Raw genomic sequence first — 13,678 nt, forward strand, 5'->3', positions numbered from 1 at the left:
CTGGGACTACGCTGTGGTGCCGGCGGCCTGGGCTCCAGCCCCTGCTTCTGGCACCGCAAGGACTCGCTCTCCGGTCCGGGGCCTCCCCGTCTCCGCGCTCGGCGCGCTCAGCCTGGCACACCCCGGCCCCTGGACGGGGACAGCTGGAGGGCGGAGTCGCGGCCCGCGTCCGCCCGCGCTGAAATGAACGGCAACACGGGGGTCCCGAGACCGCGCAACGACCTGAGTGTGTTTCCAGCCGGAATGTGTCCGTGACCGCGTCGTCTGGGGTCGGCTTCGGCTTGAAGAGGAAATACCTGCGCCGGCACGAAGTGCGGACGGTGCCGCGAGAGGCCCGGATCGAGCGCGGCGCTGCTCGCTCCTTGTGATTAAAGCCCACGTTCCTCTGCGCGCCTGCGGGGACGCCCGGCCTCTCTCGCGGGGCTTGTCGTCGCCTGGTGCCAGCCTCTCGCGCGCTCCTTCCTCCCGGCCGCGGGGCCTCCTGTGCCGGGACCGTGCGCCCCGCGCTCTCTGGCGGCCGCGTCCGGCCCTGCAGCGGCCGCGCGCCCGGCCCCGCCCCGGCCCCGCCCCAGCTCGGCGGGCCCGGCCGGGGGAGGGGTCGCGGCGGCGGCGGCGGCGGCGGCGGCGTCAGCGGCGGCCCGGGTGGTGGGAGCCCAGGCGCCAGAGCAAGATGGCGGCGCGAGTACTGCACGCCCGCGGAGCGGCCTCGGCCGGCGGTCTCCTGCGGCGGGCCGCGCCCTGCAGCCTCCAGCCCCCGCTCCGGTGAGCAGCGCCGCCCTCTCCGGGAGCGGCCGGGGAGTGGCCGTCGCGGGGCGGAGGGCGCGGGGTCCCCCGGCCCGCCCCGGCCCGGCAGCGCTTGCTCGGGTCGGGCCGCGGGGGCTGCGGGGCCGGTGGGGCCGTGGCCGCGGTGGGCCAGGCCAGCGCGGGCGGGAACCTCGGCAGAGTCGGAGCGCGGTCCCGGCGCGCCGGGCTCAAGGTCACGGCGGGGACGGCGCTCGGTGCCCAGGCCACGTCCGCGTGCCGTGCGGGCCCGGCCTGCGGGACCTTGACCCGGCGCGACCCGAGCGGTGGCCGAGGGCGCGCGCGCGGAGGCCCCAGGCCCTGGCGTCGCCGGCGGCTGTTCGGGAGCGCGAGCTCGGGGCCGCGGGATCTGCAACCGCCGACCGGCGCCGGCGGCGGGGCTGCTGCTCGCCCCTGAGGCGGTGAGCGGGCCCGGTAGCTCGTGGTCCGGGCGCGCGGGGTCGCGGGGCGTCCGAGCAGCGCGGACAGGCTGGCTTGCGGGGAAGCGGAGGTGGCGCCGCGCGGGCGCTACGGGTCGCCTTCGGAAGCGGGCTCGGTTCCAGTGGGAACTTCTGCCCGCGCTCTGGGTCCCATACTCGGTTTTCCGAACCATCCCCTCGACGTCTCCGTGTCCTGCTTCCGTGGTCAAGACCCGGGCTCTAGCTGGCGGGGATTTGCTCTCGTTTTCCTCCCGCCGGAGGATCCAGACGTGGGCTGCTGGGTTGGGTGCTGAGCCTCCGGAGACTCAGCCGCCGCTTGCGGAGCGGTGCGGGGCGCCCGTTGTCAGACTTGCTCCGGGCCGGGGAGGTCCCTTAATCCAGCCCCAGACGCGCTCTGCAGTGTCGGGTTCTGCGTTTTACGCGTGAGAGGGAGCCTCAGAGCGCGGGACACGTCTAGAAAAGGCGTTTGAGCTCAGGGCTATCGGGCGTTCCTAGGACTGACGCCCAACTTGGGTCTCCAGGTTTGATGTGTATGTTTCCAAGTCGGTCAACAAAGCAGTCTCCTTTTATTTTGTTACTGGGCATCTGCTGTGTCTTGTTTTTTGTTGTTTTTTTTTTTTCCCTACACAGGGGATACGAAACTGAAATTCATATTTTCTCCTTTCCAACAAAGACAGCTGAGGCTGAAGGTGTTCCCCCAACATAGTCACCTAAAGTGCCCAAGGTCACAAAGCTCCTAAACTGGAGACTTGGACCTGAGTCTGCCTAGTACCCCCACGCCCTGCTGGAGCCAAATGCTCTCGAAACTGAAGCCCAACCTGTTGACTCTTGGATTATTCACACAGGCCTCTGTATCTTTTGACTTCCTTAACTGTAGGAGTTCTTTGGGACTCGGTGTAGACCCAACCAATACACTAACTCTACAAGTATTGAATGTGTATATATTTGAAACCTTGTGGAGCTCAACGTAATAGCCGTGCTCTCTATCCCCAGGAAGCCATGGCAGAGGTAAAAAACCTACATCAACTTAAAGGTTGAGGGTAGATAGTATGAGAGAAAATCAGGGAACATACCCCATGAAATCATGGAAGGCCCTCCAAGAAGGTGCCATTAAGCTGAGACCTGAAGGATCAGTGTGCAGGAAAGCCCTGACTGGGAAGGAGCAAGGCATACCAGGAAACTCCAGAAAAGTCTAGGAGGATGGAAAATAGTGAAGGGAAGACAGGCCAGAAGACAGGTGGCAAGGAGCAGGAGCCCCATAATTTCAGGCCTTGCAAGCCACTTTGGAGAGTTTGGATTTTATACTGAGAGCCATGGAAGACATTTAAAGGTATACATTCTAGTGTGACATGATCTGGTCTATGTCATACCAGTCTGATTTTGGAAAGGAGACAGAATCAAGGGCACATACTGGTGCCATTTACTGAAAGTCACTTGTCCCATAAGCATATGAGTGCCCACCATGTGCCAGGCACTGTTGGGAAATGTCAGTGAATAAAGTTGTGGCCATCTGGGAGCTTGCTTCTAATTCGGAGAAGGAAGAACAGGTACAGGGTCGGGAGGGGGGAATCCAGAGCACTTCCGGAGTTGAGATGGTTGTGAGCTATTCAAATGGAAAGGCTTTTGGCCCACTTGACCTGTTTGACTCCTCAAAGGAGATGTCTGGACTATAGGTTACATCTGGGAGTTATCGGTATATAGAAACGCCAAATGTTGGTAGATCCATGGGCTTCCTTATACTATTTTGCATTTACTTGAAATTTTTCTTAAAATATTTTTTAAAACCACAGGAATGGATGAGATTGTTTGAAGAGTGTGGGTAGAAAAGGGGCTAAAAAACAGGCCCTGAGGCATGCCAGCATTGGTAGGCCAAAGTATGGAAAGAGCCCAAATGCCCATCAACTGATGAATGGGTAAAGATTATATATGTATTTGTATATAGTGGAATATTACTCAGGCATCAAAAAGAATAAAATCGTGCCATTTACAACAACGTGGGTAGAACTAGAGGGATAAGTCAGTCAGAGAAAGACAAATAAATGATTTCACTCCTATGTGGAATTTAAGGCGAAACATGAACGTAGGGGAAGGGAAGGAAAAATAAAAGAACATAAGAATAGAGAGGCAAACTGTAAGAGAATCAAATATGGAGAACAAATAGGGCTGGGGGGCTGGACTAGATGGGTGATGGATATTAAAGGGGGCACTCACTTGTTGGGATGAGCACTGGGTATTACAGGTAATCAATAAAGTCTCTTCCTAAAACCAGTATTACACTATGTATTAGCTAATTTGAATTTAAATTTAAAAAATTCACATGCTAGATACAAGAAGAAGAAGGGAGACTGGGAAGGAGCAGCCCGTGACGTCCCTGTTTGTGGCAGTGCCCAAAGGGAGGTATTTCAAGGAGGTGGTGGGCAACTGTGCCAGATGCTGCTGAAAAGGTAGGATGAAGAAAACTGGATTTGCCGACAGGAGTCTGAGTGGCCTTGTGAGAGGGATTTCAGGGGGGAAGGAGGAAGCCTTCCCCGGAGATTTATTTGCCAGCACCTCTCAGCTCTGTGCAGTGCCTGGAGTTCCGGTGGCTTAGCGGACATTGCACTGGTGTCTTACGGGTGTTTGAGATGCTTTTGTACCCAGAATTCAGCTCCTCTTCCTCCAACAGAACCTGCCCGTTCCTCCCAGGTTCTCTCTCCGCTGATGGTACATCTTCTGGGTGGTGGCCCCACGTCCACCCCTTCTGCTCTCTCCCAGCTAGCCGGCTGCCAGATACGTCAGTTCTGCCTCTGGCGAGTCTTGACTCTGCCTTCTCTCTCACCATTCCCCTACCTCAGCTCTTGGTAACACTTGTCTGGAGTCCTGTGAAGAGTAAGGACTTGAACCTGCTGGTGAAGGGGGCAGCTAAAGAATTCTGAGTCCAACGTTCTGTTGGAAAGATCTGCACGAACTTGGACTGGATGCTAATCCCTTTTCCCTCCCATCCCACCCCACCCTATCCTTGCCTAGCAAAACTATAAAAGATTTTGGGAACAGTTAGGGACAGGTTTTTTTGTTTGTTTTTAAGATTTTACTTATTTGACGGGAGAGAGAGCGCCCCAGGGAGCGCACAAGCAGGGAGCAGTAGGCGGAGGGAGAGGGAAAAGCAGGCTCCATGCTGAGCAGGGAGCCCAACCTGGGCCTTAGTTCCAGGGCCCGCTGAAGGCAGACACTTAACCAGCTGAGGCACCCAGGCACCCCTGGGGGTGGTTTAATGTATGGAATGGATATTAGATAGAGTTACTCTTTTCTTCAGATGGGAAAGTGATACCATGGTTTTGTGTTTGTTCTCAGGAGGTGCATGCTCAAGTATTTAGGGCTAAATTATCGTAATGTCTCTACTCTGCTTTCAACACGCTTTAGTAAAAATAAAGCAAATATATCTAGAATGATTTAAAATGATAGAATATTCATCATTTTCTCACCTTCGTGCAAGGTGTAGAGGTCTTCATTATAGTGTTCCTTCATCTCTGTGCAGTTTTTATCATTTTCTTTAAGATTTTATTTATTTGGGAGAGCATGAGCGCACCCGATTCGGGGACGGCAGAGGGAGAAGCAGCCTCCCCGCTGAGCAGGGAGCCTCATGGGGGCTCGATCCCAGGACCCTGGGATCATGACCTGAGCCAAAGGCAGAGGCTTAACGACTGAGCCACCCAGGCGCCCCTCTGTGTAGTTTTTTAAAGATGAAAAGTTAGGGGCTGGTTCTCTGCAGACTGGTTTATGGGGCGGCGGGGGGCTTGCTGGTGAGGAGCGGGTCACGGATGGCTGCTCTCCCGCAGGGCTGTTCTGCGCACCCGGCCGTTCAGCCGCCTCTCCGCCTCCTCAGCTACGTTCGCGGGCTCCGGGCTGTGCAGGTGCGGTTCTGCCGCCTCGCCCGGGCTCCGGCCTGACAAGCGTCCTCCTCTTTCCAGTCTCCAGTTCGGCAAGGGCGTCCTCAGAGAACGGGTTCCCGTCTCCCCCAGCCGCTGGGCGTCCCTTCCCCCGCCGCCCGCGCTGTCGCAGGCACTGCCTGACGCGCCTGTCAGGGAGCTCACCTCCCGCTGGGCTGTGCGCCGCCGGCAGACGGCTCTGTGAGGTCGGCCGGGCGTGTTCGTCTCGACGGCCGACGGGCGCCGTGCTTGGCACACGCGGCCCCGGGTGTAGACGCCAGTGCGCGGAGGAGCGACGCCGTCTCCCCGCTGCTGCCGCGTCCCGGGGGGTCTCAGAGCCACGTGCAGTCCCTCGTGCGGTTCGCTCCAGCCGAAGCGCAACGCGGTCCGCACACCTAGTCGGGACTCGGCTCAGGAGTGCCTCGTGAAGGTGTCCTTCCCTCCATCCTGCTGTCGTGCTTGGAACCCAGGACTGGCTGGAACCCAGGGCCGGCTGTCGGCTCGGCCGCCCGCGGAAAGCCCAGCCTCCTCGCGCCCTGCGGGTGCGGTCACTGTCCTCCCGCCGCGCCGCGGCCAGGCTGCTTCCCTCAGACCCGCTAGCGCCGCACCGTGCGGAATGACGCCGGCGACGGCCACCGTGCGCGGGAGCCTATAGCCCCAAATACACCGTAGGGTGTCACGACGCCATACCCCTGGGTCTGTTGTTCCTGGGACTCGAATTGTCACCTGCCTTGTCCACCAGAACGTCTGGGCCGGAGTTCCTCTCCTTACAGGCCAGACCAGTGGTTCATTCCCTTGAGCGCACACAGTGCACATGCATGTGTGTGTGTAAGTCCGTAGTATGTGAGACCGTGTGTGTGAGCCTGTAGTATCTGGGACCGTGTGTGTGTGAGTCTGTAGTATCTGGGACCGTGTGTGTGTGAGTTTGTAGTATCTGGGACCGTGTGTGTGTGAGTCTAGTATCTGGGACCGTGTGTGTGTGAGTCTGTAGTATCTGGGACCGTGTGTGTGTGAGTCTGTAGTATCTGGGACCGTGTGTGTGTGAGTTTGTAGTATCTGAGACCGTGTGTGTGTGAGTCTAGTATCTGGGACCGTGTGTGTGTGAGTCTGTAGTATCTGGGACCGTGTGTGTGTGAGTCTGTAGTATCTGCGACCACTCCAGGTGTTTACTGTGTTTTTCCTATGAGATTGAATAGGTGAAGCATCTGGTTCACCTTTATATCCACAGAGTCTGGCACATAGTGCTTATTTTTTTTTTTTTTTAAGATTTATTTCTTTATTTTAGAAAGCATGCAGGGGGGAGAGGGAAAGAGAGTCTCCAGCAGACTCTGCACTGAGTGGAGCCCAACGCGGGGCTCAGTCTCACCTGAAATCATGACCTGAAGCGAAACCAAGAGTCGGACACTTAACCGCCTGCCCCACCAGGGCGCTCCGTGGCTCAGGATGCTGACTCTATTTAAAGTCTGGTGTTCTGTGGGGCACCTGGCTGGCTCAGCTGCTAGGGCATGCAACTCCTGATCTCTCCAGCCCCCACGGTGGGCATAAGATCTTGGGAAAATACAATAAAAATAAAGTCTGATGTTTTATAGAATGTTCTGCCCTCCCACCCACCCTCTGTAAAGTGCCAGACAACATACGTGTGATGGTATAAAGGCTACTGATCGTGTTTGTCATTCTCAAAAAAGAACCCCAGCCCAGATCTTATCACCCTGACAGCTGTTGGCATGGCCGCTTCTGCTGTGTTCCGTGATTCAGCTTGGACAGTTGATGGACTGGGCGCATGAGTCAGCTTTGGCCACCTGACGCGGAAAAGATTTCAGTGATCGACCGTCAGCTGGGGGTAACGCTTGGCTGGACTGTCTTTTAGTCAAGACAATTGCTACCCAAGTCGTTAAGCAAACACCCCTCGTGTTCTTGTGTGTGTCCCGTGACTATTTCTTAGGCTCATTCGTAGATTACAGAGTGTTTCCATACACTTTACCTCATTTTACCCTCCTTAAAGTAAATCCCTTTGGTGTTAGTAAAACCTGGGGAAATGCTCAGCTGGTGAGATGAATGTTCGGGAGGCATCCCATATTAGTGAGAGTATTTTGAACTTTATAGTTAGGTCTGGGTTCATATTTTCATTTTGCCACGTCTTAGCTCATGTCATATAACCTCTCTGAGCCAAGTCTTAAAATGCGATAATACCTACCTTGCTAGGCTCTATGGGGACTGAATGAGATGACGACGTAGACGGGCTACCTAACTCAGTGCCTAACAGGAAGTACGTATTTATTAATTTGTAATCCCCTTAAATTCTAAAGAGGAGGGGAAAAAAATTACTTCGTGGTCTTTCCCCTTCCAAATTTAGTTTGCCAATATACCTATGTGCCTTTCCTATAAAAGACTCTCTAAATGTGCACTTTTATAGCTAATTTTAAGTGTAATAATACATATATGGGAAATTCGTTAAATAGTCCAGAAGGCTATACATGAGAAGAAAAACTCTCCTCCCACCCCACATCCAGTCACCTTCCCTAGATATCACTACTATGAACAATTCACTCTGTGTATTTATGGTACAGTTCTGTACCTGCTTTTCCCACATAATTTACTTTCAGAAATAACCAGGTTATCAGTGCATGTAGGTTTGCTTCATTCTTTTTAATGATTGCTTCTATTATGATTTTGGATATTACAAATTTATTTCATCGCTCCCTGTTAATGGATATCTAAATTGCCTATAACCAGGAAAAAAACTGGAAATAAGGTACTAATAAATGTTCTCAGTTTATAACGTATTAAATGTCATAAAAATTAAATATCTGTATGTACACGTGATGATGCATGTCTGTGCATTTCTGGAATTAAAAACTGTTAGTAGTGGTTGCTTTGGTAAATATTTGTTATTTTTTTTCCACTTTCCTGAACTTTATTAAAAAAAAGCAATGATGGTAAATCTCGAGAACATAGTCAAATTTCTAGGATTCTTCCCTTGAAAATGTGACATTTGATTTCCAAACACATGCCAGAGCATACATGGTTCCTAATTGTACTAAGTAGGTGAGAAGCTGAAATCCCAAAATGTGCATCTTCCAACTTTCCCCAGTCTGTGGTCTGTCTTTGGATCAGCAATAATTGCCTGAACAGCTACTATGGCTTCATTAATTTTTGTCTGTAGCTCTCTGAGCTCTTCTATATGCAGCAATCGCAGAATTTGAGCAGCTTCATTAAGAACTGCATCTCCTGTGTCAAAACCAAGAATATGTTTGTCTAAAGCAACAGGCAAGCCCTCTTTCGTTTGATTTGCTTTAGCAACTGCATCCTGTGTGAGGCGCTCCTGGACCAAAATGCGAATCGCCTTAAGCATTACCAGGTAATCATCATGACGCTGAATCTGAAGAAGGTTAGCCAAAGCCATTACACCGGCCTTAAAATCAGGATTATTTACATCCAAATTGATCAATGGCTCTGCATTTTTAGCTGCATTGTCAGCATTTTTTGTGTTATCAGGTACCAAGTCCTTGTATTTTTCAGCATTATCTCCATATTCAAGTCTAACAGCTAAACCAAGAAGCCAGTCAATTGCTTCTTGTCGATCTTGAATCTTGAAAGGACAGTTAACATCTTTGAGATACTTTTCAAAGAACTTGGGCCAGTCACTGCTGAGGATGTTTCTTAAATTACCTCTGTCTTCAATCTTGTAGTGTCTGATTTTCTGGTCTTCAAGCCAAACAATAAAGTTTCTAAATTCTGTTTCATCTTTGCAGTTGAAGCCAGCCGGGTTGTAGTAGTCAAGGGCCGTCAGCTTGCGTCAGAACATGGTCCCCGCGTCTCGCTCTGGTCTCCCCAATATTTGTTATTTTAAATGAAATTCCCTGATGCTGATATTTTTAGAAATTTGCATTGTACCCCTTTTTTCATTATTCATAATAGTTATTCCTAAGGTCTTAAAATCTATTTAACCACCCCCCCCCAAAATTTTTCAATACAGTTTCTGTCTAGTGAACTTAAAATCTAAAATAAAGAAAAAAACAGGAATTATATAGTCCTATTAAAAAAATCTTGGGGCGGGGCGCCTGGGTGGCTCAGTGAGTTAAAGCCTCTGCCTTCAGCTCAGGTCATGATCCCAGGGTCCTGGGATCGAGCCCCGCATCGGGCTCTCTGCTCCGCGGGGAGCCTGCTTCCTCCTCTCTCTCTGCCTGCCTCTCTGCCTAGTTATGATTTATCTCTGTCAAATAAATAAAATATTTAAAAAAAAAAATCTTGGGGCTCTGGGCAGCTCAGTCATTGTCTGCCTCAGCTCAGGTCACGATCCCAGGATCCTGGGATCGAGCCCTGCATTGGGTTTCTTGCTCAGTGGGGAGCCTGCTTCTCCCTCTGCCTGCCACCTGCCCTGCTCATGCTCTCTCTCTCTGACAAATAAATAAAATCTTTTAAAAAATTGCTAAGGTGTAAAGCGGAAGCTAATGTAACACTGTGTGTCAATTGTGCTCAAATTTAAAATATATATATATTATACATGCATATATAATATATACACACATGCAAACACACAAAAGTAAAAAGAGCCAGTATAGACGTTATATGGGTAAAGTGGTATCTTTTCTGTCTTAACTCTCTATCCCTCCCTGAGGAATACCACCATTAACACTTGGTTGATTCTAAGAGATTTTAACATACACTAAAAGCAATGTGCAAGAATTTCCAACGTGCTTTTACAAATGCCATTTAGAACTACATATTTTTGTCCTATGCACTTACAAGAAAAATTATGTGTACAGTACTAGTATTAACTTATTATTTTTCTTTTTAGTATGAATTTGCTGCTTTTTAATCTTTGAAGGATTGAAAAAGTACTTTTCTTGATCATTGTGGAAAACATTGTTAATATTATTTGCATATTATGTTTGTATATTTGTAAGTGTACATCATTCAGAAGTCTTTATATGGTTTTTAGCTATTTGTTTTTATCTGGTTTTTAACTAATATCCTGTGAGTTGGTTTTTAAATCAAAGGAACGTTTAAAAAAGCTTATGGGGAGAAAATTGCTCTGTAATGTTTGTTAATTTTTTTAAAAAGATTTTATTTATTTATTTGACAGCGAGATCACAAGTAGGCAAAGAAGCAGGCTCCTTGCTGAGCAGAGAGCCCGATGCGGGGCTCGATCCCAGGACCCTGAGATCATGACCTGAGCTGAAGGCAGAGGCTTAACCCACTGAGCCACCCAGGCGCCCCTGTTTGTTAATTTTTTTAAGCAAAAAAAAAGAAAAAGCCTAGTAATATAACATTTGAAATTTAGAGTAGTATTATTTCTAAAGCACCACACTTGAAAAAGAATGGAAATTTGTATTATTGTAAGGTAGAATGCACAAGTTCATCTCATAAAGCAATGGGGAATTTGCATCTCCTGAGAGTTTTTCTTGCCTCTTATTAAAATTCCAAGTCCTCGTCCTTAATACCTGTGGTCACTTAGTCTTCTCCTACATGCTTTGTGGTGTCTGTGGCCTTAAGCAGGCCCGATAAGCAAATTGGAAATAGTCTGTAGAAAATCATCCTGTGCTTCCATAGAAAGCCCCCAGAAAAGACACACCAGCCTGTTAGCATCCCGACCTTGCTTTGCAGCTCTGGATAAGCTCCTGACCATTTATATCTGCCATTTGGAATCCCAGTATGTTATTGCTCCTAGCATCATCTAGCAAAGGGCAAAAAAGATCATTTTTTGTGTATCAAGTTAAAGATCAGAATTACAAATATGCTGTAATAGCCCTGGCCAGAGATGATGGTCATCAGTTATAAAAGGGATTGTGCAAAAAGACGGGGCACAGACTCAAAAGGCTACATTCTATATCCTTCCATAAACAAGACATTCTGGAAAAAACAAAACTAGTCAGTGACATTCTAAGACCATTGTGTGGTGACCGGTGGTATACAGTTGTACATACATAATGTACAGACTTGTTGAATCACGGTGTTGGACATGTGAACCTAATGTAACACAGTGTATCAACCACACTTCAATTTTTCAAAACCAAAAAGGGGAATTTTACGAAGTGAAATCCATGCATTTGCTAAAACTTGTAGAACTGTACGTCAAAAAAGAGAAATTTCACTGTATGTAAATTTGAATTAAAATGAAGATAAAAGGACACAGCCTGTCATTTGATTGTTGTTATGTGAGATTACGAAGAGGATGAGTCTCATCCATGTTCTAATTTTTTTTAGTTGAAGTGTAGTTGACGTACACTATCATGAGTTTCATGTATAACCTAGTGATTCAGCACTTACGTACATTATGAAATGATCACCTGAGGTCTAGTTACTGCACAAAATTATTACAGTATTACTGACTGTATTCCCTATGCTGTGTTTTACACCCTCTTACTTATTTTATAAGTGGAAGTTCGTACCTCTTAATTCCCTTCACTAGTTTCACCATTCCCTCCTTACCCGTAACCACCGGTTTGTGCTCTGTACTTACGAGCTTGCTTCTGTGCTCTTCGTTCATTCATTTTGTTTTTTAGATTCCACATAGACGTGAAATTGTATGGTATTTGTCTGACATTTCACTTAGCATAATACCCTCTTGGTCCATCAGTGTTGTCACAAGTGGTAAGATTTTATCCTTTTTTTTTATGGGGGCGCCTGGGTGGCTCAGTCAGTGAAGCATCTGCCTTTGGCTCAGGTCATGACCCCCGGGTCCTTGCTCAGTGGGGAGCCTGCTTCTTCCTCTGCCTGCTGATCCCTGTGCTTGTGCTCGCTCACTCGCTCTCGACAAATCTTTTTTTTTAAATTTATTTTTTATGACTGAATAATTTTTGTGCGCATGTGTGTCTGTTACAGTATGTGCATATACATAGACCCCCTCTTTTATCCATTCATGTGTCAGTGGACTTAGGACTTAGGTTGCTTCCGTGTCTTGGGTGTTTTAAATAATGCTGCCGTGAACACGGTGCGTGTATCTTCCGAGCCGAAGGCAAACAGTTAACTGACTGAGCCGCTCAGACACCCCAATATAATTTTTTCAAAGAAATAACTTATTTCATTCTCCCTGTATATTTTCACACTTGTTTATTGTGGTAGAGTGTATGTAACATAAAACTTGCTGCTTTAATCATATTTAAGTGTACAGTTCAGTAGTAACATTGAGTAAATTCACACTGTTGTGCATTACCACCTCCGTCTCCAGAACATGTTCACTTTCCCAAACTCTGTTCCAATTAAACAATAACTCCTCACTCTCCTCCTTCCTCAACCTCTAGCAACCACTCTATGACTTTCTTTCTCTATGAACTTGACTACTCTAGGGTTACCATTCGTATTTTTTCTATGTCAGAAATTGCATTAGAGGAGAGAAAAACACATAGCAGAAATGGCAAAGATAAACATGAACTCTGTGAAAAGATGTTCAACATCACAAATCATCAGGGAAATGCAAATCAAAACCACCATGAGATTTTACCTTACACCTGTCAAAATGGCTAGTATCAAAAGGATAGGAAATAACAAGTATTGGCAAGGATGTGGAGAAAAGGGAACCATCTTACGCTGGCGGTGCAAATATTAATTGGTTGAGCCACTGTGGAAAACAATATGGAGGGTCCTCGAAACATTGAAAATAGAAATGCCAAGGGGAATGGGAGGTGCAAGGCTTGCAGTTATGGAATGAATAAATCACAAGGATGAAGTGTACAGTATAAGGAATTTATGGGGAAAAAGAAATACCACACAGTCTAGTAATTCCACTATTGGGTATTTAACCAAAGGAAATGAAAACACTAATTTAAAAAGATACATGCACCCATATGTTTATTGCAGTATTATTTACCATAGCCAAGGTATGGAAGCAACCAAAATGTTTATCAGTAGATGGATGGATAAAGAAGATATGCTACATATAGATATATATACACACATATACACAATGGAATGTTATTCAGCCATAAAAAAGAATGCGATCATGTGACAACATGGGTGGAACTGAAGGGTATTGTGCTAAGTAAAATAAGTCAGTCAGAGAGACAAATATCATACAATTTCACTTACATGTGGAATCTAAAAAACAAGACAAATGAACGAAGAAACAAACTCTTAACTATAGAGAACAAACTAGTGATTACCAGAGGAGAGGTGGGTAGAGGGAGGATGGGCAAAATATGTGAAGGGGATTAAAAGGTACAAACTCCCAGAGTGCCTGAGTGGCTCAGTTGGGGAAGCGTCTGATTTGGGCTCAAGTCATGATCTCACAGTCATAAGATCAAGCCCCATGTCAGGCTCTCCTTGGGGTTCTTTGTCTCCCTCTGTCCCTCTCCCCATATTCAGTATCTCTCTCTCTCTCTCTCATATAAATGAATAAAATCTTAAAAAAAAAAAAAAGAGGTACAAACTTCCAGTTATAAAATAAGTCATGGGGATGAAAAATACAATGTAGAGAATATAGTCAATAATCTTGTAATGCTGAATGTTGACAGATGGTAACTGTACTAACATAGCTTAATGTGTAGAATTGTTGAATCAATATGTTATATGCCTGAAACTAATACAACATTGTATGCCCCTATACTTAAAACT

General features: G+C 47.8%; 1 protein-coding gene and 1 pseudogene across 1 annotated transcript in view; one reads left to right on the top strand and one right to left on the bottom strand.

Annotated features, from left to right (window-relative positions):
* Positions 1–236: 236 nt before the first annotated feature.
* NIPSNAP2 (nipsnap homolog 2) overlaps positions 237–13,678 on the top strand; it is a 34,668-nt gene continuing 21,226 nt past the window's right edge. The window contains exon 1 of the mRNA XM_045992606.1: positions 237–762. Within this exon, the coding sequence (XP_045848562.1) occupies positions 671–762 (92 nt within the window). The 5' untranslated portion in view covers positions 237–670. The remainder of the gene's footprint in view (positions 763–13,678) is intronic.
* On the bottom strand, positions 8,163–8,930 carry LOC123933743 (annotated as a pseudogene).

Source organism: Meles meles, chromosome 21, assembly GCF_922984935.1.
Source record: "Meles meles chromosome 21, mMelMel3.1 paternal haplotype, whole genome shotgun sequence".
NCBI classification, from domain to species: domain Eukaryota; kingdom Metazoa; phylum Chordata; class Mammalia; order Carnivora; family Mustelidae; genus Meles; species Meles meles.